At 40.2% G+C, this 25,466-nt stretch overlaps 1 protein-coding gene across 37 annotated transcripts in view; it reads left to right on the forward strand.

The window, feature by feature from the left end:
• Positions 1–23,681, forward strand: part of Nrcam (neuronal cell adhesion molecule) — a 266,233-nt gene extending 242,552 nt beyond the window's left edge. For 16 of the 37 annotated variants that reach the window (XM_029541069.1, XM_029541067.1, XM_029541066.1 and 13 more), the window contains 6 exons: positions 2,540–2,665; positions 3,708–3,860; positions 9,275–9,406; positions 10,213–10,291; positions 17,253–17,264; positions 17,820–23,681. In XM_029541069.1, the coding sequence (XP_029396929.1) occupies positions 2,540–2,665; positions 3,708–3,860; positions 9,275–9,406; positions 10,213–10,291; positions 17,253–17,264; positions 17,820–18,057 (740 nt within the window). In that variant the 3' untranslated portion in view covers positions 18,058–23,681. Of the gene's footprint in view, positions 1–2,539; positions 2,666–3,707; positions 3,861–9,274; positions 9,407–10,212; positions 10,292–13,574; positions 13,637–17,252; positions 17,265–17,819 lie in introns of all 37 variants that reach the window. The other 21 variants (XM_021202477.2, XM_029541086.1, XM_029541090.1 and 18 more) reach the window with 4 other exon arrangements.
• The last annotated feature ends 1,785 nt before the right edge of the window (positions 23,682–25,466 follow it).

Raw genomic sequence — 25,466 nt, forward strand, 5'->3', positions numbered from 1 at the left:
AGAGAGAGAGAGAGAGAGAGAGAGAGAGAGAGAGAGAGGTAAATAAATTATTAAAAATTTTTAACTTTTAAAAAGCTAGATGCTACTTGGTTAAAATTATTTTGCTATGGTCCTCCTTTGTAGTTATTCCAAATAATTAAATTCTCCAGTTATTAAATTCTCCAGTTTTATGGTATCACAATATTTTATAAGAGCTCATGTATTCTAAGTTACCATTGTACCCTAGAATGGCCTAGAACTTGCTATGTAACCAGGAAAGATCTTGGACTTCCCACACTCCTGCTTCTACCTCTGAGTTCCAGGCTAGCAGGAGGGTTTCACTACACCTAGTTTTTATACAATGCTGGGATCAAACCAAGGCTTCATGAATATCAGAGGATCACTCTACTACCTAAGTCCCTAAAACAGATTCCAGAATTTTTAAAATAAATTTATTGGCATGTTCCAGGAGCCTTCTGGCCTGGAGTGGGTTGAACAGACACAGAGCAAGACACTGGTGTGGCTTTAAAGACTGAGGGTCTCCAGAGTTCTCTCTAACCATACGGAATGCTGATAATAACTCCTAAGAAGTCCTAAAGACTTTCTTGCTAGTTTTAAGGGTTAAAAGCCTGGCTTAAGCCATTAATACCTCTAGCCTAACAGTAGAGGATTAAATAATGTAGCCTTTGTTTTATCTCAGCAGGAACTGTGGGCTCTAACTTTCAGCTTGCTAGTTGAAGTTGCAGGAAGAAAAAGAGACACTTTGAAAAGTGAATTTAGCATTTATTTCTAAGTTGTAAAACGTTCCTATGAAAGTTTTCTTAAAAGGGAGGGGGGAGCAGAATGAGCCTAAGAGGGATAAGGAGTGCTAAAAAGAGGGGGGATAAGAAGAATAATAATGCTAAGAAAAGTGGGGACAAAGAGAATGAGGGGGGAGGGGAGAGAGGGAGAAGGGGGGGAAGGGAGAGAGAGTCCTTTTTGTCCTTAGCACTTATACATCTTTCAGAATACATGATCACATGGTAAAAAGTTCATCACAAGTTTATACATAAATTAAAATCATAAGTTGTATAAGAAGTTTAAACCACTAACCAAAGAAAACACATGGCGGGACTCATGGCTCCAGCTGCATAGATAGCAGAGGATGGCCTTGTTGGTCTTCAATGGGAGGAGAGGCCCTTGGTCCTGTGAAGGTTCTATGCTGCAGTATAGGGGACCACCAGGGCCAGGAAGCAGGAGAGGGTGGGTTGGTGAGCAGGGGGATGGGGGGAGGGGATAGGGGGGTTTTGGAGGAGAAACCAGGAAAGGGGATAACGTTTGAAATGTAAATAAATAAATATCCAATAAAAAATGTTTACAACAGTAAATGTTTACATGCATTTCCATTAGGAGTTTAAAAACATAACTAAATTAGTAGTGAAATTTTGTATAGATAAACCCAGTCAATATTTCATTTCCTGTCCTAGCACCTATAATAAATCATTAGTTCCCTTTTATGACCTTTGGTTAATGGCTTTACAACCTCTTGGAATGTGCTCTGAGTAGTAGAATGTCTACTTACTGTCTAAGTTGCAATTTGGTGACACATGGGAGATTGGCAGAGTTCTCATTGCAATTTTGACTATCAGAAATTACCTAATAGCAGTCCTACTATAAAAGAGCTTAATAAACACTGCTAGCTTACCTAGTTCTCATGTTTAGTTGATGCTATAGGGGAGAGAGGATGCAAGAAATAGCCCCATGGTACTGAGATAATATTTCTAATTACTTTAGATGCATTTTTGCCAGATGTAAGCATATGGAGACCATCATGTGGATTCCATACCCTGTATTTTCAAAAGCTGGTTAGGTTGTCTTGAGGAAATGCTGTGTAACCAATGCCAGGCAAGACTGTCACTCTCTGGGATTTAGTAGGTCAGCTAGTTCCTGCTCCTTTTATTTCTTCTTGACCTAAGATAGAGCATGTTTGACCACAGCATTTGTACCTGTTCCTCTAAGATACCCTAACTATTAAATATTCTCTAATGTTTGAGTTTCTCAGCTTTTGAGATTCTCCTGCTGTGACTCCAAATAGGTCAGAAGTCACTATTATAGAAAATATTCTTTCTCCTCCCAGGATAAATTCTCTGAATACCTGCAATTAGAAGCTAAATGAAATGGAAAAGTACCCAAAGTACCTGGGAGTCTCTGATACACGCTAATAGCTTCTGTTCTCAGGACAGTTCATCCATCCCTGTTGTCCATCAGTAAATGAAGATGGCAATGATTATTGGGACTGGATCTCATGGGAAGCAGTTTACATTACTCAGAAACATGTAATAGAACATGTAACTTTAATATCATATGCCACTACTTCTGATTATTATATTTTAGTAACTGGGGGCTTTTTTTTCCCAAAAGAAAAGTGAAGATACATGGGGCTCTAAATTTTTTACAATAAGTTCTAACGTCTTATTCTTACAATTTCAAATAATTTTATCTTTCCATCAGTGTGTATGGTGCTGCAATATGATTGTTTGTTGGTTTTTTGTTTTGTTTTGTTTCTCTGTTGTGTATCTAGTCCGTGCAGTAAATCCCAGGATCAGCAATGTCACTGCTGCAGCTGCTGAGACGTATGCCAATATCAGTTGGGAGTATGAGGGACCAGAGCATGTGAAGTTTTATGTTGAATATGGTGTAGCAGGCAGTAAGACACAATTTATTACCCTGCTTTCAATTGGGGGGGACACATTTTAAGAGACTAAGGTTTAGTATTTGCTTTGGACCTTGTTGAAAAGTAATTTGATCCCACTAAGAGAATCAGAGTCATCTCAATAAAATCACAGTGAACTACCTTTAAGTACAACCAAGGCAACTTTTGTTTTCTGGTTTGGAATTTCTAGCAGTAGAAATCACACTGATATGAAAGAATTGATTTTGCCTAAATTAATCCAGCAAATCTTATAAGCCAGTGAAGAAAATTAAAACTGTGGGATCATTGATTTTGTCTTGGTGTTTTATGTATTCCCAAGTCAGCTCTCCGCTCACATCACAGTCATATTTCCTGGAAGGTTCAGGCAGCTTGAGTTCTCAGTGACTCATGAAAATCCCTCCCTTCCTCAATGCAGTGTTCCCTATATATCACAGACTGAATGACTAGTGAGTGCGCAGATGTTAAATAACTTCCTATTTAAGCCTTTACAAATCAAATGCATATTATTGCAAGCAATTACCCTTTTAGAAAAACTAACATCTGAAAAATATTAAATTTACAAGTTAGATACACTTAAAGGCATTTAAATTTATCAAAAGATTCATCTTAAGAATCTTTATAAACAATTCTTGTTTATATTCTTGTCATTGAAGCTATTTAATGTATAATAGTTCTTAATGTAAACATTTTGGAAAAAACTCAGCCATCTCATGGGTCAAGGAGCACATAAGGTTATATTTGTATTATAAAGAATAATGTCCACAATGGGATATATGCATTAGTGCGCATGCTAATTGTCCAGTAGGTTTCTCTTTGTGGATATTCCCATTTAGCTCCTCATTTTAACTGACTTATTTGACATACTTACATCTGTAATAGTCTAAAATGCTACATTAAATTACCCTATATTTTTTAGTTTTACTTCAAAATTTTTTCCTTTATTGAAATATTAAATAAATTCTGGTCCCTTGAAATACTCAAAACGTATTTTTTGTGTGTTTTGTTTTGTTTGTTTTATTTTGCAAAATTTCCATAGGCAAAGAAGAATGGAGGAAAGAAATTGTAAATGGTTCTCGGAGCTTCTTTGGGTTAAAGGGTCTAATGCCAGGAACAGCATACAAAGTTCGAGTTGGTGCTGAGGGGGACTCTGGTTTTGTGAGTTCAGAGGATGTGTTTGAGACAGGACCAGGTGAGGCACACACTACACCAGTTCTGGTTTGTGCTCAGAAGTAGAAACCACCGGACACTCAGAGTCTGGGGTGGGTGGAGCTTGCAGAGTTATGGATGTCTAACTGTGGAGCCCTGTTGGGTTGGAAGTTTGCATTTTACTTATGTTTGGCTGCTTGAATTATGTGAGTTACAACATTGGACAAATTCTCTTTCAACTATGTTGTTGTCCCAAGCCATTTTAAAAAACTTAAATATAATTCTAAGTTACCTTATTTAGATATTCAAGTTTTGATAATTTCCACATTTAAATTGTCTCTGAATTGAATTGAAGTTAATGTCTGAAATTCTTTTTAGGTTAGAATTACATTTAAGAGAGTCAGAATTCTTTTTATCAAAATCAGCTACAACCCAGCAGTACCCTGCAGTTTGGTTGAATGATTGATACAGTGTCATTAAGTTTATTCAAAAGAAATTCTTTCAATCCTGTATTGCACTTTATTTTAAAAAATGCCTGAGTATTATGTTTTAGCTTTGTAAATGTTATTCAGAGTTCACAAGTGTAAAAGTAAAGGTTTGAAGGAAAGAGAAATGTTCATATAGAATGCAAATTAAACTGCAAGTAATAATAAATATTTGTTGCCAAGGAAATAATCTGTTTGCTCAGAATGAAAGAGGGGCTTGTTAGTATGTGTGTATTCAAGGGCTTACACATTCATTTCTGCTCAGTCATATCATAAATTCTGGAGGAAGTATTACATTCCCCTGTAGAAACTAAAACCAAGATGGAGTATGTAGTTTCATTAACAAAACATGATTTTTTTAAAGCCATTTCTTATCATTTAAAAATATCATATGAACTAACCAGTACCTCCAGAGCTCGTGTCTCTAGCTGCATATGTAGCAGAAGATGGCCTATTTGGCCATCTTTAGAAGAGAGGCCCCTTGGTCTTGCAAACTTTATATGCCCCAGGACAGGGGAAGGCAGGGCCAAGAAGTGGGAGTGGGTGGGTAGGGGAGCAGAGGCGGGGGGACAGTATAGGGAATGTTTGGGATAGCATTTGAAATGTAAACAAAGAAACTATCTAATAAAAAAAAATAGTTTATAAAAAGAATACTCACCCAGGGATAGTTTTAAAAAGAGAAAAAAATCAAAGTTAATAATTAATAACTTAGTGAATAAGGCTTTCTAAATATATACTTGCTGAAATCAGTATGTTTTAACAAAAAATCCTATTATTCTGTTCCTTCTATTTCATATCCATTTGCATATATAATCTAGAAGAGGCATTGAATATAAAAAGGGAGTTCTAAATAACTCATCACTGTAAGAGATTTGCTTATTACTGACAACTGTTAATTTCAAAATATTAAAAGCTCATGTAGATATACAATTAGAACAGGAATAATAATACAGCATTTAGTCCACTGTACAACAGGCAAGTGGTTTCCTTATTTCATACTTACAACATCCCCCTGAACTGGCATTGTTACTGTCTACTTCTGCCACTTGTCAAGTCTTCAGAGTTGGACAATTTGTCCCATCCCAACTGCAATATGGTAGAGCTTGGACTAGGGGTCTGGCCTTCCTTTACCCAAAGAGAGACCCTTGTCACAAAGTCACAGAGATTCCATGGGGAACAACCTATCTTGGGAGTGATGGATGTGATTAGCATCTATACTTTTATTGTACATTTCTGAGCCTCTAAGGACTTCATGCTTTCCCAAATTGCAGATGGATTATATTCACTCACAAGATCAGCTTACTACACGCTTGTCCTTTTGCAAGAACAAAGATGTTTCCTTTAAACAAAAACAAAAGAAAAACATCTTTTCCTCGGAGGAAAAAATGCTTACCATCCCAGTGGCAAGTGTTAGTCTTATTCAAGAGGAGTGAATGGAAAGAGTGGGACTCTGCCAGTGATGGCGAGAGGATGTTGCAAGACCATACTTTACATACTCATATGACAACTAAGAAGATCAAGTGTTGATTAAGTTCTAGTAATGACAAAACCCCTCCTCCCAGGGGGCAGTGCTCTGTCCTGAGGATGCTCTGACTGTAAGATGCACTCCATGTAAACCCTTAATCTGCTGCTCCGGCTCCTTCCCAGCACGAGGGTTTGAGGTCTAGGACATCAATACTCAATGGGGAGGCTGATTTTTATCTCTGGGTCCACGTGCATCTCCTCTCTCTACTCTTTGCTAACTTCAGGGACCTCCATCTGCTGTTGAGTCCAAAGCTTTTCTGTTGACCCTCTAGGCTTTCTTCAAGCTCATTCTTTCCATTTCTAACTAGAGCTAACTGTTTCAACTGGCCAGGACACTTTCATGTTTTGTGAATGCTTCAAAAATAGTAACCATATAGCTCACTCTGTGATTTGGAGTAGCAAAGAACACTGCCCTTGGAGATCCCCCACCCTGCAGCACAGGTTATCCATGTCACAGCAAGCAAAATGAGAACAGCAGACTGTTCTGAAACTTGTAGGCACCGATGCAGTTCTCACTGCTCTGACTTATTTTGTATTCACATACTCCTTACACGTGTTAATTTATCGCCTTGTGGATAGTTCAAGCAACACATGCATCTGATTTAACTATAGAAATTCCAGATGAGAAGGAAGTCTACTTTCACTTTTTAACTAATGCCTACTATTAGCTACTTTTTGTTTTCTGTGTCCTGACAGACATAATTTAAGGGAGTGAGGATTTGTTTTAGCCAGTGGTTTGAGAGTCCCATTCATCATGGTGGTTATAGGATGGTGGTGGAAGTGGCAATCAACTATTGCAGCAGGAGCCTGAGGCTACTTGTTCACATCTTGATAGACCAGGAAACAGGTATACAGGACTGGGGGAACCAGGCAATAAAACTCCAAGATCCGTCTCTACTGAGCTTGTTCCTTCAGCAAGGTTTCACCTCCCAAAAGTATGGCAACCTCTCAAAAGAGTGACACCAGCTGGGGATCATGTGTTCAAATACACAAGAATGTGGGGTCCACATCACAGTCAAACTCTCCCAAGCTCAGATACAAGAAGGAAAAAGCCCATAAGTTTCATCTATGTCTGTCTGTCTGTCTGCCTGTCTGTCTGTCTACCAGTCTGTCTGTCTCTGTCTATATATGTATATGTGTGTGTGTGTATGTATGTATGTATGTATGTATGTGTATGTATGTATATACCAGCTCACTTGTTGTAATAGCTAGTCTTAAATAGTGGACTGGAGAAATACCAAATACTTTTTTCTTTGATATAAAAGCAAAATCTCAATATTAACATGAACATCTTTGGTCAGCTATTCAGGAAGTTTTGCAGTTACTCAATGGTAGTTGCTGGGAAGCAAGTCAGTTCTGAAAGTGCCCACTTAATGGAAGACAGTGTCAGCACCAACACTTAGGCATTTTACATTTTAGCTCATCAGTCTCGTTTGATTTGTTGAAAGACATAAATGCTAAAGCTGCTTATAACCTTTCCATAACTCCATTAAACAAACCAGAATTAAGGATTCCCAGCATTAAAATTTTTTTTTGCCACGTTGTTTGAGGCTTAATTATGAAGGAAACCATGTAAAGACTGTGCACAGCTTGGCAAGACTCTGTTGCTAAAGATGATGTAACGGCTTTTACAAACCCTTTACCTGTCCTGGAAAGTCCCCAAGGAAGTTTATCATATGCTTTGACATTTATGGATTGGTGTCTGGACATGTTTTCAGTAATACTTTATATAAGGGCAGTTAAGTAGCTTAGTACCATGTTCACTAACCAAAGCCAGAGAGGACAGACAGAGGTCTCTTCCAACCCTTGGTGAAGCTCTTGTTCTTGTCATCTTTGACCTTGGAATTACTATTATGCCTACCTCAGAAAACTGTTGTGAGGGTTAAATGAGATCCTGTCTTCAGTAAAGTTCCTAGCATAGAGGACTAAGTTGTTAGCTACCATCACTATCATCACCATCATCATCACCAGCGTTACTATTACTATCACCAGTATCATTGTTAGTACCATCACCAGCATCAGCACCAGCATTATGGCATGCGTATGAAAGCTAGAACAGTTTGGACACACATTATCCATGTGCCTGGTTACAATACAGCTCCAAAGCCCTCTAACTAATGAGTCACAGGGGACTGTTTGGAAAGGGCTAATGGCCTCCATTTTATATTCCAAATATACACACACACACACATACACACACACACACACACACACACACACACACACACACACATTTTTACTTCCAATTTTATTTTTTAAACATATCTCCAGGCATTGTTTACATTATACTTCATACTTGATTTTTAACCATTTCATCCTTTCCCTGAATTTTCTGTGGTGAAAAGGACTCAATAAAATGTTATTTTCCTACGTATAGGAAATCTAAGATGTTCATAGCCATGCTTACTTTTGAATTCAGAGATCACTCACATCTAACCCTATGTATGATATGATGCTTTCAGGGAAAACTAGATTAAAGGAACAATATAGACATGTGTATGAAAGCAAGAAAAAAAAGCATTTTATGTTGCTTATGATTAAATAAGAAAAACAAAGGCCTATAATAAAGGATTCCTGCAAACTTATTTAAACAAGCCTTTGTGGGCATGTCTAAATAGCCACTGATGCTGCACTTTGTCCAATGTGATTGACACTTATTCATAATACCTAAACTTTTCTAAGAATCTTTGTATATTATGAGTAGCTGAATAAAGAGTTTCACGTCATTTACTCAAACAGAATAGACATAAAGAACTGTTCATGTAAGTGAGTATTTTCTCTTCAAACTGCTCATTTATTCCAAACAATGGTTCTATTCATCAAACTATATTTTATGGTTCTTTGAATCATAGAGCCCAAACAATAACAGATGCTAGCCCTTTGACAGTAGAGTTGATAGTCTCAGGATTTCCATTCAGAATCCCGATGTTGCATTAAATCACAGTGCTGGTGTTTATCTATGGCTAGGTTTCTGGCATGGACCGCTTTCTTTTCTTAGGAGATTTCCAAAACACTGAAGAAAATAGTAGTTTCTTTTGAAGGGAAAATACTCCATTAGATATATGCATTCTGTTGTATTTAAAATTCAGCTTTATATTCTTATCATAGTTGTATCCATTTTATCACCAAAATAATAGATTATACTTGGTTTAGGAATGTATTTCTATTGAGAATGTACAGTTGAAGTAAATCAGTGTTTATCAGGGTGTGGTAGCACTTAATCTTATTAGCATCAAGATTTCTCTATTTGAATTTTTTACATAATGAAGGTTTTTCCATAGTTGAGTATGTACTTTCTCATTGGTGATTGGCAGATTCCAATTTGGAGTCCTGTGAAAAGTACCTAAAGGCTCATACACTGTGGCGATTGTCTTTTAATGAAGAGGCCAACACAGGTCTCACTGTGATGTTAACCTATTCTCACTGAATCCATTTATTTGTTTTGTAGCAATGGCAAGCCGGCAAGTGGATATTGCAACCCAAGGCTGGTTCATAGGTCTAATGTGCGCCGTTGCCCTCCTCATCTTAATTTTGCTGATTGTTTGTTTCATCAGAAGAAACAAGGGTGGTAAATACCCAGGTAAGAGGGAGTCTAGTGCTTTCTAGTGATGCAGAATTAGATGCTAAACATCAAAAGAATATATATATATATATGTATATATATATATATATATATATATATATATATATATATATATATAATGGACATAGGAGTAGGAACAGGATCTTCTTAGAGGCATACTTTTAAATTTCCAGGTCAAACCATTTTGACTCCTCTTTATATCATACAGATAGTCATGGGTCGTAGGGTATGTGGAAAAACAAGTCACTCAGTTCTCCAAGAAAGCCTGCTTTCTTAGACTCTGAAAGGGTTACGAGCACTGGAGTAGCACTTAAAACCAGTTTACAGGAGAAGCAGAAGGCAGTGTGCACTATTTTCCAGAGGGAATACAAGAAATCTGCGTGACATTACATTACGGTCCCTGTATGGTTGATGAATTTGTATCCATCTTCTTTACCTGACAATTTATCCTTTGATTAAAAACATCAAAAAAAAATTTAAAAGGCACTGCAAAAGAATATATTTACAAAAATGATTTGTTATCATCAATACACTAATACATAGATTGAAAAGTAGGAAAAAAAATTGAGAAACTTAAAAATCATTTATTCGTTAGGGGGAAGAGACTGAAGTAGCTCGATGTATTAATAAGCATTGATCTAATAAATACCAAAGCATACTCGTGGCCACATTAGATACATGCTGGTGCAGCATCTACTTGTGTAGAGATTATCTTTGCTCTGCCCTGTCTCAGCCCACCCCTGCAAACTTTCTCCAAGGAAGTGCAGGATTAATGGATAATAACACCACTTCAAACCTTTCAGTTAAAGAAAAGGAGGATGCTCATGCAGACCCTGAAATCCAGCCCATGAAGGAAGATGATGGGACGTTTGGAGAATACAGGTGAGTCCCTGTTCCTTCCAGCCAGGCCTTCCCTGCCCCACTGAACACTACCTTCCTCAGACACTCACTAGATTCCGAGGACACACCCAGTGAGTAGTGGGCCCTGCCTGGCAGTTATTACTTTAGAAACACACCATGTTAAAATGTATCCATCCTTCTTGATTAAAATATTCTCAGTAAAAAATATTCCATTCAAAAATAAGAAACCTCATAAAAAATTCATTGTAGTCATAGGTTTAGAGTCAGAATACCTTCCATTCTATTATCCCCTTTCCAGAGACACAAGGTGTGTTGTTCAGCCTAGCAATTTCATCGTGTTGCAGTGAGAATTACAAGAGCCCTGCACAACCAGTGAGGGAAATATGCATATAAAGCCAGTGGTAGAAAGACTGCTCTCTCCGGTTTTGTTTTATTTTTGAGATTGAATCTCATTACACGGTTCAGGCTGGCCTGGGATTCACTACATAGGTGAGGCCGACTCCAAATTCATAATCTCCTGTCTCCCAGTCATGAGCCCCCATGGGGAGAGAGAGAGAGAGAGAGAGAGAGAGAGAGAGAGAGAGAGAGAGAGAGAGAGGAGAGGAGATGCTATGTGTGTGCTGGGGCTCAAACTCAGAGCTTGGTACAAACTAGGCAGGCATGCTCCTACTCAGCTATGTGCTCAGCCCCAAGACTTTTTAATCTTAGATTGATAAAATGCTATTTCAATACCTGTTCTCTTGACTTTTATTCAAAAATTAGGAGTATGTTGCTTTAGAAGCTATTGATTATTAAGAACTATCACAGCCACTCATGTAGCAAATTAACTCATAGAGTGTCAATAATCCATTATTCATTTAACTTCATTTTAAGGAAAACATTTATCATAATCTATATACTTTTTAAAAATTCCTTTAAATGAAACTATTATAACCAGGATACTATAGATTTCTAAAAGAGAGGAATTAGTACTCTAGACATTAAAAAACCAGCAAATTTAGTTGTGTATTTAGTGCCTTGTGATAACCCTATTTAAAAAATTATTTTTATAACTTAGTAATCTGCTAAATCTGCCTGAAGCTCATGTTTGTGCTTTATTTTTGCTAGAAGAAAACACTTTTGGGTGAAATAAAAGACCCACTAATGTGATTTCCATTTCCCTTTGTAAATAGATATTTGCATCAGTTACTACCTGCCTCTAGATCATTTTTGGTATTTTCATGTCAGTTTCATGAGGAGACAACCAATGCCAATACAGAAAATGTAAAACTAATTTAGCAAAAGTGTATATTTCAGTTCAGGTTTTCATAGCAGCATCCATGCAGATATGAGCAGGCCTGGCCTCCAATGTCCCAGCACCTAAGATTCTCCTCTCTTCAACAGAAAAAGATGTGCTTTCAAAAAGCCCTCATGGGCTCCTTGGTCTTCCAAACTCTATATGACCTAGCACAAGGCAAGGCCTGGGCCAAGTAGTGGGAGTGGGTGGGTAGGGGAACAGAGGTGGGGGGAGGGGTATGGGAAACTTTCGGGATAGCATTTGAAATGTAAATAAAGAAAATAATAATAAAAAAGGAAAAAAAAAAAAAGCCCTCATGGTACCTGAACAATGTCTTGTGGGGGTTATCTTGATGTTAGACATTGGTTCTGGAACTGGAAGTCTTTGATAACCTTAGGCAGCACCCACCCTCTACGAGTAGTTTCCCATAGCACATGAGGGCAGTCCTGGGCGGCTGCATCTTATCCAGAAGGAATAGAAACCTTTGCCGGTATAACTCACTTTTCTACCTGTTTCTCCCACACACAGGTGAGCTGATACAAATTAAAGGACATCCTTGTAAAGTTCTTGTGGCTATGACCTCATACAGGATATGCACCACTCCCTTGTTTATTGCTATGAAGTTACATCTTCAACATAGCCTGGGAAATACAGATTTGCATGAATTAGAAATAAGTCATTGCACTTCATGCATTCTCCACATTGTGATGGATTCATAGTCTTATCATGCTTAAACAAATAAGGCAATGTACTGCTCACCTCAGGACCCTCAAAATGTCAGTTTGCTATTATATATATGTGAAGCTGGGACCCAGGATAATGTGACTTTGGGTAACTCTTCTAACAGCACTAAACCTTGATTCAGTTTAAGGTTGTGTTTTACGAGCTCGCTGGGAATCAAGAGGCTATTAATCTTTTTTCAACTCAGCCATTTAGCTCTGATTCCTTTATGATGCTTAATTTATATCGGTCTCAATTTTCATCAAGACAGTTTTCCAAGCATCAGTACACCTTTGGAGGTTTCTATCCCAGTTCTGTGTTCTTTGAGTGACCCAACAACTGCCAGTAGGACTGTTTCCAGAGCAGTACATAGCAAGTGCTTGGCTCCTTTCCTCATACCCACATTGACCGGCTCACATTGCTTTGTTTCCGTGTTAACTCATGCGTTTGCTGTGCCTGTGAAGCGTTTTCAGATGGCTGCCTTTGGCTTTTGCTAAAGTTTCTCGGGATAGGGAGACTTTCCATTTGGGCCTATTGAATATAAGCCCAGTTTGCACAAAGACAAAAATACTTGTCACACATGTAATGACATCGGTCCTGGAAGGGCCAAAGGAAATAAAGTTTTAATGGGAAATGAAGTCCACAGCATACCTCTGTGGTGTGATTTTGAGTGAAATTGAAAGTTTGTGAGGATGGTCCTTCATGTGAGATTACCTCTCCCAAATTCTTGGGCGTTATTGTTGTCGATGCGACCTTGTCCTTATGCTTGCAGACGCTTCCTCAGGCTTATTCCCTTTGGCTCTTTCCCTTTAGGACTTTTTCATCTGAGAGTCATATTTATATGAAAACGGTTCCAACTATTTATGGAGATTTGTGTTGTTGTTATTTTAATGGCACATTTGAGTGTTATTCTTTTCTCTAAATCACTGGGGTCCTTTCTCTACTTTGCACCTTCTAGAAGCTTTGGGCTCTGTATTACCTAATGATTCACAGTCTCCTGCCTTCTGAAAATGAACTATAATGCTGGTCTCACAGAGATACACAATTAGGACTACTGTGGAAATGTAAATTCATTCCATTTGTGACTTGCCCATTTGCCAGCCCGAGGATGGAACAATTCTACCTTGTTGGCTCTAAGCCAGATAAACTATCATAGTGCAAAGAGGGATGGAACTTCCATAATGGCCAAATTTGATTTTTTTTTTTCATATGCTATATCCCTATACCCTCACTCCAACACCCACCCCTAAGCAGCTACCCTCTCTCAGAAGCCTGCAGCTTTCTTTGTTTGTCTCTTTAATTATACAGACAGTAGGATCTGCCTCCTTACTAGCATATAGAAAAATCAAAGAAACAGTGCAGCCAACTCTGTAAGTACCTCCTTACATGCATTCTCTAGATGCATTCTCTCTAAAACAAGAGTGAGTCTAGGTTGCGAGCCATATGACCATGCTGTGTGAACTGTGACTTACTACTGCTCAAATGGAGGATTTTGCAATGGGAATCTTGTCATTCATGTTGCCACAGCCCCGTTGCCAGCTTGCTATCCCTGTTCAAGGCTTGGCTGATACACAGTTGTGTTGCATTTGTTACATGCTTCGGGCTTATGTTCTCACAAATATAAACTGGTGGTAAGCAAAGTAAATAATGATGAGCTTTCACAGTGTGCAAGCAGAAGGTCTGGGTGCGTGGATGTCAGTAACACTATTGTGTGGTTTGATCCTGGTAGGATGCTTGCTGCAGGAAAATCAGATGTAATTATTAAATGTATTTGCTAATTTTTATTTTAATAACCATTTCATGGTGGGGAAACAAGCACTGCTGAGAACGAAATGAATGAACTTTCTAAAATGTGTTCTCAGTATGAAAGAAAGAAAAATACAAGCCAAAGCTTTGTCTGCCATTATAAAATTTAGAAAAGAAATGAAAAATTGTAATGTTAAAATTTTAAAGCATTTCTGAACTGTTTTTGGAATTCACCCAACAGATGTTTATTGAGTGCCTACTACTGTATGCCAGATGTTAGGATTATTAAACAGAATAGAATTTAGTCTTCCATTGGCAGTTTATAATCTAGTGAAGAATACAGAGAAAATAGCAACAAGTTGGGTCTGTGAAAAGTATCATTTCTGTTTCTCATCACATTGCTCAATATTCCTGGGCAGTTTTCATTACTAGTGTTGAACAAGCCAAGTATGGTAGCTCATGTCTATATTCCTAGCACTTGGGAAGCAAAGGCAAGAAGATGAGACGTTCAGGGTCATCTTCAGCTACATAGAAAGTTTGAGAGTGTTAGGCAAGACAGGGCCACAAGAACTATCTATGAAAGCACAGAGATGATGAGCAAAAGGAAGCATGAGAGGAGGGAGAGATAACAGCCACCCTTGCCATTATTTCTGATTATAAACAGAACACTTCCACGTTGGCCACCAGAGATTCTGTTCACTGTAGTTTTCCTGTAGGCATCCTTAACCCAACTAATGAAAATACTTCCCTTTTCTAACATATTAAAGTTTTCCTCACGAATGGTGTTGAACTCTATCATATGCTTTTTTCTAAGTCTACTATGATGATCATAGTTTTTTTCCTTCTACAAAAGTACAAATGTTAAATCTTATGAAATGTATTTCCATACTAAATCAAACTTGAATTCTTTGACTTGACCCAACTTGGGTATACTTACTTTATTACTTCTTTAGTAGCTGGCTGCATTTGGCTTGCTATGGGTCCAGTCTCCTTCCCTATATTCATGAGTTGTATCAGTCTATAGTTCCACCTTCTTGTGCCATTTTTTGATCTTACATGTAATTGTCAAAGAAGTCTTATAACATTATTACAGAAGTGGTATTTCTGACATATATGAACTTTAACATCCCCAAAACAAACTTCAGATCTTCATCCAAGCATGCTCTTCTGCTCCATCAGAAAGGAGTAATGCCAAGCTGTTGATTGATATCAGACAGCCTGATCCCATCGTCTTTCATGTTGCTCTCTAACCAACTCATCAGAAAGTCCCTTTTGCTCTACTTTCAAAAATATGACTATAATCTGAGCATTTTGTATAAACTTCTTCAACATTCCAACCCAGGCCAAACCACAGCCATCTCTCCCCTGGATGATAGAAATAACCTTCTAACTTTAGTGTAGAACATTGTACTGGTAAAGAGCCCCTGGTACATATTTTAGACTGTGCAGCCCACATAGTCTTACCTGGAATTCTGCAGTTCTGCTGATGCAGTAGCAAAGGAGCCATAGACAATAGATAAATCATAAATAGGTGTGGTTCAAGCTTGCCAGGGTTTACCAATCTCTCCTCTCGAGGGCAGGTGTATCAACGCTTGATAGCACAGTCATGCTTTTAGGGTAATGTCGGCCAGACCACAGTGCTCACCTATAGAAAGACTCCCAGAGCCTCAGTCTCTTAAACAAAGGCTCTTCTGTAGCCATGGATCCCTGGCCTACCATTGCCACTCAAATTACTTTTGTTCTTTCTCATTCCATCAGTTCCAGCCACAGCAAGCACCTTGCTGTTTCTAAACCATTCCAGGCATGCCCCTGTCTCGGAGCACTTGTATTGCTTGTTGCTTTTGCCATCATTGCTCTTGTTACCAGTCATCCTCATGCCTACTTCGCTTTAGATCCTTGATCGGATGCTACTTTTAAATAAGTCCTTCCTAGATAGCTTGTATCAGCCTTCTCTCCTCGCTTCTAGCTCCTTCTGTCCTCTTTACTCAAGTACTGATCACCTGTCATAACTAATTTTCTTTACCACATTGATTGTAAACTGCATTTTACCCCACTGGCTATGAGGTTGACATTTTAGTCTGGGTTGCTTGTTGTTATGTCCCAGCACCTAGAATGACATCAACCTTAGAGCAGGCACTCACTAAACATCAGCTGAGGGGAAGACTGAATAGATGACTAAATCAAATACATGACATGATGGATCCGTCCTATGATGTAATAGGTGGAACCCAGGTGGCAAAATTCTGCTTATTGTTGAACTCTTCAGGAGCATATGCAGTATAGAAGTTTATCAAAGATGTTGTATACGCTGTTTTTATAATAAGCTGGTTTTGTGGGTGTTATGTCCTCTAAAATGTCCCCACCCTAAACAGGCCACCTGTGATTTCACTAAGTTCTATAGATTGCTCAGATTGCAGCACGTACTTGTGTACTATTGAATCGGGTCATTTTGATAGCACATGCAAGTTTTGACATTCTTCTTGGAAAGAAAAATAAGAGACTTCTAGTAGAAAGTATCACAGAAGGAGACAGACATTTTTCTTTAAGTCTTTGTAGCTTGACTAGAAAAAAAACCCCAATATTGTTAACAGTGATCTTAGTGTCAACTGCTGTTAAAACATTGCACTTAGGGTGACCTCTTTGTCACATCAATTACTCCAATGCTTTGTGTTCAGTACTGTGTTTCATTCCTATCTCACCTGGGGTTGTTACTACTAAATATTTCTTCATTATTTCCACCCCCCAAAAATGTCACCCGATAAGGAGTCAGCCAGTGTGCCCGTGCTACTGGATAATATTAAATTCAGTGACAAGTTGGGCCATGTTAGGGGATATTCTTACATACCATGGATATTCTTTGGCTTCCATGAGTTGTGCTTACGGAATCAGCAGAGGAATAAGCAAAGGAATAATAGGTTCTTATAACGCTCTGCTGAAGTGCATACCACGGACACCCTCAGTGTGTGCATAGCCCAGAGGAGAGTCAAGAAACAGGAAATATTTACTTCTGTGAGTTTGGAAGCACTCATACCCTTTAGGGTTTGCGGGTATGCCATTTCAAATATAGTGCCTTGAAGTTCAAGTGTTTCTCTTTCGAAATTAATAAATTTTTACCTATTGACCAAAAACTCTTCAGGAAAAAAAAATTAGTAATAGTGTGACCTCCTAGGGTAAGGACTGTGCTTTTCTTCTTAGGCTGTTCTCATTTGTTTCCTCTGCCTCCTTTTAATGGATTTCTAGGTCTTTTGAAAGGTAAGGCAGAAGTTCACAAATCTGGCCTGCATTCAGTAACAAAATTATTCGAACTGCAAGATTTTGCTCCTCCTACTGCGTCAGGAAAAGCAATCCATGTATCACATGTAACCACAATCACGCTCCATTCACATCTAAGGAATCAGAGAAATTCCACAGTTTAACACACTAACTCCTGACGGTCCTGAGCTCTGCACTGCTCCTTTGAATTGAGCCGGTGATGATTTTGAGCTATCCTTAATCCCCTGCCATGCCCCAGTAATGCTTTCCATCTTTCCAGATTGCCTTCCAATCAGGCGTCAGACCCTTTCATTTAAATTAGCATGTCCAATCAGAAATTCACCTGCTCTGCTGCAGACCTGATCCGGTCACTTCTGCGCCTGACTTCCATTCCAGCACCACCCTTGCCCCTGGAGTCCACCTGGCAGTTTACCTTTGACTGCAGGAGCTCAGGCCTCCATGTGCTTCTTCATAACTTGCATGCATCATCTGCAAAAAACAAGGCACTTTCCCTCAATGCTGGTCTTACCAAAATTTTTATTTCCCATCCCCCAGTGATGCAGAAGATCACAAGCCTTTGAAAAAAGGAAGTCGAACACCTTCAGACAGGACTGTGAAAAAAGAAGATAGTGACGATAGCCTGGTTGACTACGGAGAGGGGGTGAACGGCCAATTCAACGAGGATGGCTCCTTTATTGGACAATACAGTGGTAAGAAAGAGAAAGAGCCAGCAGAGGGGAATGAAAGCTCAGAGGCCCCTTCTCCTGTCAACGCAATGAACTCCTTGGTTTAAGTCTTTAAGCTCTGTGCCAATGTCCAATCTCTCTGGAATGGTTTTCCTGAACACCTGTCATCCCTCTCATACTACGGACATATGGGTAGAAAGAATGTTTTCTGCGGTGTATGAGTATTATGAGAACAGAGCAAGAACATGACTCAGTCAGATGATGCATTAATGTGAACTGGGGTGCAAAGTGCATACGTTTGTTTTTTTTTTTTTTTTGGTTCGGAGTGGGTTTTTCTCAATTTCTTTGGAACTGATTAAAAAGAAATACAACATCATCAATAGATTACATTATTCCCTGTGCGGGATCCAGTTCAATAAGATGCATGAGACGTGCTGCACAGAGGACACACCTGTGTATGGGATTGCGACGTGGTTGGGTACTTTGTTGACACTATCCTCAGCTGAACCCTAAATACGAATTCCGTTGTCATTGTGGAGAGTGTTACTGTAGTGTTCTCTAGAACTTCAGTGTCTCTGTGGACATTGCTGTGAAACTCGCGACCATGTCTAGCTGGCGTTAGTCTTTTTGAGAGACTGTTAGGAACAGTGTGTACAGTATATACTTGCTACATGAGTTACTTATGACAGTTGCATCCGCGAATGCTTGCCGAGACTCTGAAACCTGTTCTTTGCTCCCGGTACTTCCTAGGCGTTTTAACTTTCCGGGTGTCACGGCACTACACTATCTGCGTTCAGCCCTTTGGGGGCGTAAACATTGCGCATTGTGACACCCTCTGGCATTTGTGCCGTACTCTAAGAATTGAAGTCAAAGCTCCCAAGTGAAAATTTTAAATTTTAGTCCAGAAGATGCAGGGCAAGACACGCAGTGCCTTCAGACAATGAGCACTCCCTGACTCCCATACTCTGTATCAGCCAGTGTGGGCAACTCCATCCTACGCGACTGCTGTTGTTGGAAAGGGACTTTTCAAAGGCGGAGATAATTCAAACTGAAACTGGGAACATAAGAACAACTTTATTTGAAGGGGCTTCCCCCCCACCCCCCCAAGATATCAAACCCAAAGCTCTGCCATTGTCTGGAGCACATGATGGTTTTGTGGTCTTTTGTGGTTTCTAGCCAAACAAGTCAAGTTGAAAAAGAAAAAAAAAATGGTATAGAAATGGATAGAAAACCAAATGATTGCAGAAGTAAAAGCGTACATCAGCATGCCTAAAATACTAAATTATTCACTCTGCCTAGACAAGCTTTCAAATTCTGCAGCATTCAGCAACGTGTATGCAAATTGCAACAGGCACACTCCAGAATCTGAGAAATCTGACCAGTGCTTAAGTAGGCCAGCAGTCAAAGGGATTACACCTATGGTCTAAAGAACAAATACGTATATCCTATCATAGCCATAAACAGTGTGTGTGAAATGGCTTGCCTCCAACATAGAAACCTATGACAGCCTATGGTTGAAGGGTGCTCAGTTTCATTTGCCAATAAATTGGTTCCTCATAACTTGCATCAAGTTTAATTTTAAGTAAAGCCTTTTATATGTAGGTATTCTGTTGAATTTGTAAATATACTTAGAGTGTAGAAGCTATATGCTCATAGGTGTTACGTGCAAATAAACATGCAAGCAATGGTTATGTTCTCCCGTGTGAGAAGCAGGCTCATTGATGAGTGTAGTAAGTAAGTGGGACCAGGAAACATCCAAATGACTTTCATGGTGTTTTGGATTTATTTTTTTCCCACTCGACTTTTGTCTGTGAAACTGAAATAGTGAACTCCCTCCCCCCCCCACCCCGACTTCTTTAGTCTGTTGCTGGCTGAAATCCTCAGTGTTTTGCCAATGGAGTACATTAGGGTTTGCTACCGAGTACAGGTAAAGCTTGTTTTCAAGTGATCCTCCAAATGAAGTGACCCTAAATACTCTCATCTCTTCATATTCACTCTCCACAAACCAGCCTATCTATTGAAAATACAAAATAACACAACAGGCTTGCCTCAACATAATAAAGCGCAAAGACAAAAGTTCCTTTCAAGTCATCATCGTCTTCAGTGAAAGACAAATGTGAAGTCTCTGCTCTTCCATAACTATAGATGCTAAATTTCTCTGTGCATGAAGTCATGCCTGTAGATAACTACAGATTTTCTATTAAAAATGAAAAATTAAGTGTGGTTTCAAAGCCCCCGCCCTTGTACTTAGTCATGTTCCTGGAGGGGTGTAGGTGTGTAGCAGGTGTACCCGGACAGGATGTAGCTTCTGGACTTCCATCTGAAAAGTGACTGCTAAACAGCCCAGCTTGCCTGGGTTTCAGCTTCTTCAAATCTGTACTTCCAACGATTTTTGAAGAAATTCTGACATTTTTTGTTGTGTTTTTAAAAAGACTTTGGACTTTATCACCAAAGTAAAAATAAGAATTAGTAAACTAGAGAAGTCGGGAACTTTTAAGTGGAAGGTTAGGGCTAGTTAAGCAGGAAGAGATAGATAGCAAGAATCCTTTGAAAACAGGTGAACAAATCTGGTTCTTTGTCGAGTCTCACAAAAGCCCGATTGCTGGTGCCCTGTCCGTATAACCAGTGCGGACTTCCTCGCTCCTCAGCCATGGTCAATTTATATTTCTTAGCATGGCTACTTGATGAGAGAGTTTGAACACGCATACATATTACAAATATGTCATCGGCTTCCTTTTCTCCACCTCCATTCTTCTGTCTCCAAGCTGTACAGCTGTGCAAACTTCCAAGCCTAGCAATTATCCACATTCCACCTGCCCCTGAGTCACCGGCCCCTGGTTCTAGCACTGCATCCAGGAGACCTACCTGCCTTGCGCTCTCAGAGATTTAGATTGCTTGCTATGAACGTGAATCAGAGGTGTCATATAGAGCTCAGTATTCCTCTCACAAAGGACAGGCTGGCTGCTCTCGGACCCTCCCTTCTCTGTCCTCATTGTGGGCCAAATTAACAAACCTTAGCCTCACTCTACATCATGACACGGCTCCGTGGCAACAGGAGCTTTGAAACTTTAAGCATGACCTCAGAAAAGATCTTGTAGTCATAAACCGGTATAAGCCCCCTTCTTCACGGGTTTTAATGACTTTCGAGGTAAGGGGAGTCTAGGAACTCAGGGATTTTCAGCCACAGAATGAATCACTTCCACTTGAGATGTTTCTGCAGCTGACCACCAGAGGGCGCCTGTGCTTTATCCTGCGTAGAAGAAACATGCTAGAGAAAGCGGGCTAATGACCCTGGCTGAATTGGTTTTGGATAATTAAATGGTGACCTGATGGTGCAGAAAATGATCGCCAATTCCTGCTAGGGAAATGAGATTGCAGCTCTCCCCAGCGATTGCATGAGTATGTGAACCTTTTGCATAATTTTTTCTCTTGATCGGGCCACGGTGTGTCAGGGGAAGAGTTGCCCCAGTCCACTGGCCATGTTTGTCAGGTATAGGTGTGTGTGTGTGTGTGTGTGTGTGTGTGTGTGTGTGTGTGTGTGTGTGTGTGTGTGTGTGAGATGATAAAGGAAGGGAGTCCTTAAAGTGGCCTCACTTCCTTTCTTTAATGATACTATTTTTGTCTGCCACCAGTGGTTTGATATTTTATTATTGACTAGAACACACGCGAAAGTACTTTAAACACTACCCTCAGCTCTTATGATTCACTTGGGAGACAGGGAGAGAAAAGCAGAGAATATCACTGCAGTATTTGTACTGAAAAGTGGCTCAGTGGGGTGGAAAGATCAATCCCAGAGAGAAGGATTCGTATTCCAACCCCAGCATCAGCCAGCAGTGTGGCCTGCAGGAACGCCTCCTCTCGTCATTCACTCCACATCTGTCTCCTCAGTCAGACAATGACGGGGCAGATCGTGTCTAATGTGCCTTTCTAGATTAATCTTGTGTGTCCTAGTAACAAAACAGAACAATCTGAGCGCCTGCTAAAGCCAGGAACAAACACAAGCAAAGCCAGGTGTGAGTCCTGCTCCCGTGGGGCGTGGAGCCTAGGGTTTCAAGACAGCTATAATCAGATGGCTTCCTGCGTGGGTGCAGGTCCTCACTTAGGTAAGAGCTCTGAAGGGAAAGCATAAACAAATGGTAGTGGTAGTGCTGTCCACCTTGGTATGGTGGTCAGGAAAGTGACTCTGAGAAAGGAAGTGTGCGTGGATAGGAGAAAGGCAAGGAGAAGCCGTAGAAAGTCAAGGGGACAAAGCTGGCGAGCAAGTCACCATGCTTGCCTAGATGCAGAGGCCAGGCTCTCCTGGGTCTGAGGATCACGTGACAAGCATCTACATTTAGTCAAGAAGCAATGAAAATTGAGTGGGTCAAGGAACTTCTACGATTAAGAGCACAAGATTAAGCCATGGGGCCCAGAGGAAATTGCCAGGAAGAATATGAACTAGAGGACTCAGGATGACATATGAGCCAGAAACTGTCATCGTAGTGTCTAGGAGCAGGAGAGCGCCCTCTGCAGGAGGCCAGTTACCAGGTGCTCCATGTCTCTGCAAAGCAGGAGGCTGTGTTGAGGTCGAAGTGAGGGAAAGACCATTGCAGGAACAAATGTCAGATGTTTCTGCCTGGGTCTGGACACCACCCCCACCCCCCTCCGACAGATGCCCACCCACTAGTCATCCCTGTCTCTTCTCTCCAGGCTGTCTACTGACTTTCAAACAACTCAGGTGTCTCAGTAACAAACAGGCTCTTGCATCAGTTATCAGCCGTCCTCCAAGTTTCATGGTTAAAATAGTTGAAATAATAGCAGGAGAAGTATATGAGGATAATTGTAAAAGACACCAGTGGCCAGATCATACATCCTTTGTTCCTTCTATGGCTGTAAAATTCCCCAGTCCCTCCCAGTGTGCCCTGTAGACTGAGTCTTTCTTCAGCTCTAAGTGTGTGGTTCATTATCTCAGCAGGCCACTCAACAACAAAAGAGAATCTTTCCATCAGACACTATCAGCCAGCTCATTGAAGTCACTTGCCTGTATTAAAAACTCAATTCTTGTTCACCCCAGCCCACAAAGTCTTTATTTTCAATATCTGAACTCTGGCTTGACCATCACAAGGAAAAATCTCAGATGATTCTAATGTGTAGCCAAAGTGGAAATTGGTGTTGATAAGATTATTCTGTACTACTGTGCAAATAGGGAACGGTATTTTAAATAGGTTCCTCAACACAGCCCCAAGGGTGGATTTCAAATTCTCTTCTATTCTACACATAAAGTGAATCTAGAGAGAATAGACCCCTTATACATTGCTGATGGCAATATAAAACGGTCCAGCCACTCTGGAAAAGAGTTTAACACTTTTTTTTAAAAAAATTGAATATAAATTTACTATGTGACCATATTCAACCCCTAAGTCTAGACCCAAGAGAAATGAAAACCTACATCTTGCCATAGGCTTGTACATACATGTTCAGAAAGCATCAACCATAACCTAGAAAGCAACCCCGGTGGCTAGAAAGTGTCCCCAGACAGGCGGCCAAACAGAGTGAGTCTATCACAGGCATAGATGCGGTAGCTGCACAGTCAGATGGGACACTACGTGGCAGGTTATATGGCGGATTGATGCACGCAACAGTGCGAAGACCTCCCAAAACATCAAAAGTTAAAAGTCGAGCACAGGGCTGGAGAGATGGCTCAGCGGGTTAGAGCACTGACTGCTCTTTCAGAGGTCCCGAGTTCAATCCCCAGCAACCGCATGGTGGCTCACAACCACCCGTAATGAGATTTGACGCCCTCTTCTGGTGTGTCTGAAGGCAGCTACAGTGTACTCATATAAATAAAATAAATAAATCTTAAAAAAAAAAAAGTCGAGCACAAAGCCTGATATTCTAATTTACTTGATTGTCCAAAAAGGAAAACCTGTGCAAACCTGAGGTAAATTGGTGTACCCCGCTAAAGGAGGTGGAGGCAAAGATTAACTTCAAATTGGTGTGAGGGCTCTTCTTGGAATACGAAAAAATTGTTGAGTTTTATAGTTAAACTGAATTATTGTATCAAGTTACAACTCGGTAAAGCTTATATTGGTCTAAAGAGTGAATGAATAGAGTTATGTATAAATGAGGTTTTGGGTGAGTACATCCCACATCATGGATCCATCGCCTCCTGTTTCCTCAAGGATGCTGCAAGGCCATCAACTCCAGGTGTTCCCCCAGAACAGTACCATCGCTTGGTAGAATCATATTCCTTGACTGCATCAATTGGTAGGAATAGGAATGACTTAGCTTTGACATTGGAGGAAGAAATCAGATACTCTTCATAACACAAAAACAACAACAACAAACTTCAAATAGTTCAAATGCCTATAATAGATTAGTGGCTATGCAAATTTTAAAATGTGTACCACTTTGAGACCATGAATCAACAGTAAATACAAACCCTGGGTACACGTGTCTCTGCCACTGAGTGAAAGGAGCCAGACACGGAGGTTTTGTTCGCAGGAAACACTGGGGCAGGTAGAACTACCTTACAAGGACAGGGAGCAGATGTGTGACTGTTGGGGAGTGGAGTGCGCGCAGAGGGATTTACTGCTGAGATGCAGAGAGAGCTTATACAGATGATGGAAGGAGTCTGTATTTCAATCGTGAAGATAGTTATAGGGGTATTTGTTCATCAGGACCCAAAACTATATGGTTAAAGTAAGTGTGCTTTGTTGTATATGTTGTATTTCAATAAAGTTGATTTTGAAAGGAAAATAAACTGGACAAAAGTGACTTCTCCCCTTCTCTCTCTTTCTCTCGTCTGCTTGGAGTGGGGTGGGTGGATGGGTGGGGCTCTTGGTTCTGCCTTGTCTTCAGGTGAAGAACCATGCCTGTATTTTGAGAAGTCTGTGGTGGCCTTCTTCCCACTACCTGATTGGTCGTGTAAGGTGGTGTAGGTCAGGCTAAGAATACGGAACATATGTAGACTTTCCTGGGTGGGTAGCCTCAAGGATCTAAATGAAGAGAAATTTGAGAACCTAAATATGGATGGCAATTAAATCCAAGATCAACAAGCCCATCTTAAAAATGAAGTAATATTTGATTTTCATTCATGCAATTGTCACTTCTGGGTTCCCAAGTCAACTCCCAACTTGGTCCTCAAGGCCGGTGCCTGACAGGAGTCACTCCCACTTTTACAACATGCAGCAAGCTTGTGGTGACCCAGAGGAGCCTTCTCAGGTCTCTTCTCTGTGACAGTCTACCTCTGGAGCCTTCCCCCTGGAGTTGGACCTTTTACTCCTTCCTGAAATCACCCTGGCCTTTTCTAAGCAGAATCCTGTCTCTCAGCTTTCAGTTTCCCATTTAAGTGAGAACTAATTGACATAGCAAAAGTAATCTCCATTTATTTCTCTCTCTTCCTGCAGGTTATTTGTTTAGGTCCCTGCATGACCCACTCCTCATTCTCTAGGCTACACAAGGATTGTGAATCCCACATTACCCTGTCTACAAATAGTCTCTCCTCTCCTCTCCTCTCCTCTCCTCTCCTCTCCTC

Source organism: Mus pahari, chromosome 7, assembly GCF_900095145.1.
Source record: "Mus pahari chromosome 7, PAHARI_EIJ_v1.1, whole genome shotgun sequence".
Lineage (NCBI taxonomy): Eukaryota > Metazoa > Chordata > Mammalia > Rodentia > Muridae > Mus > Mus pahari.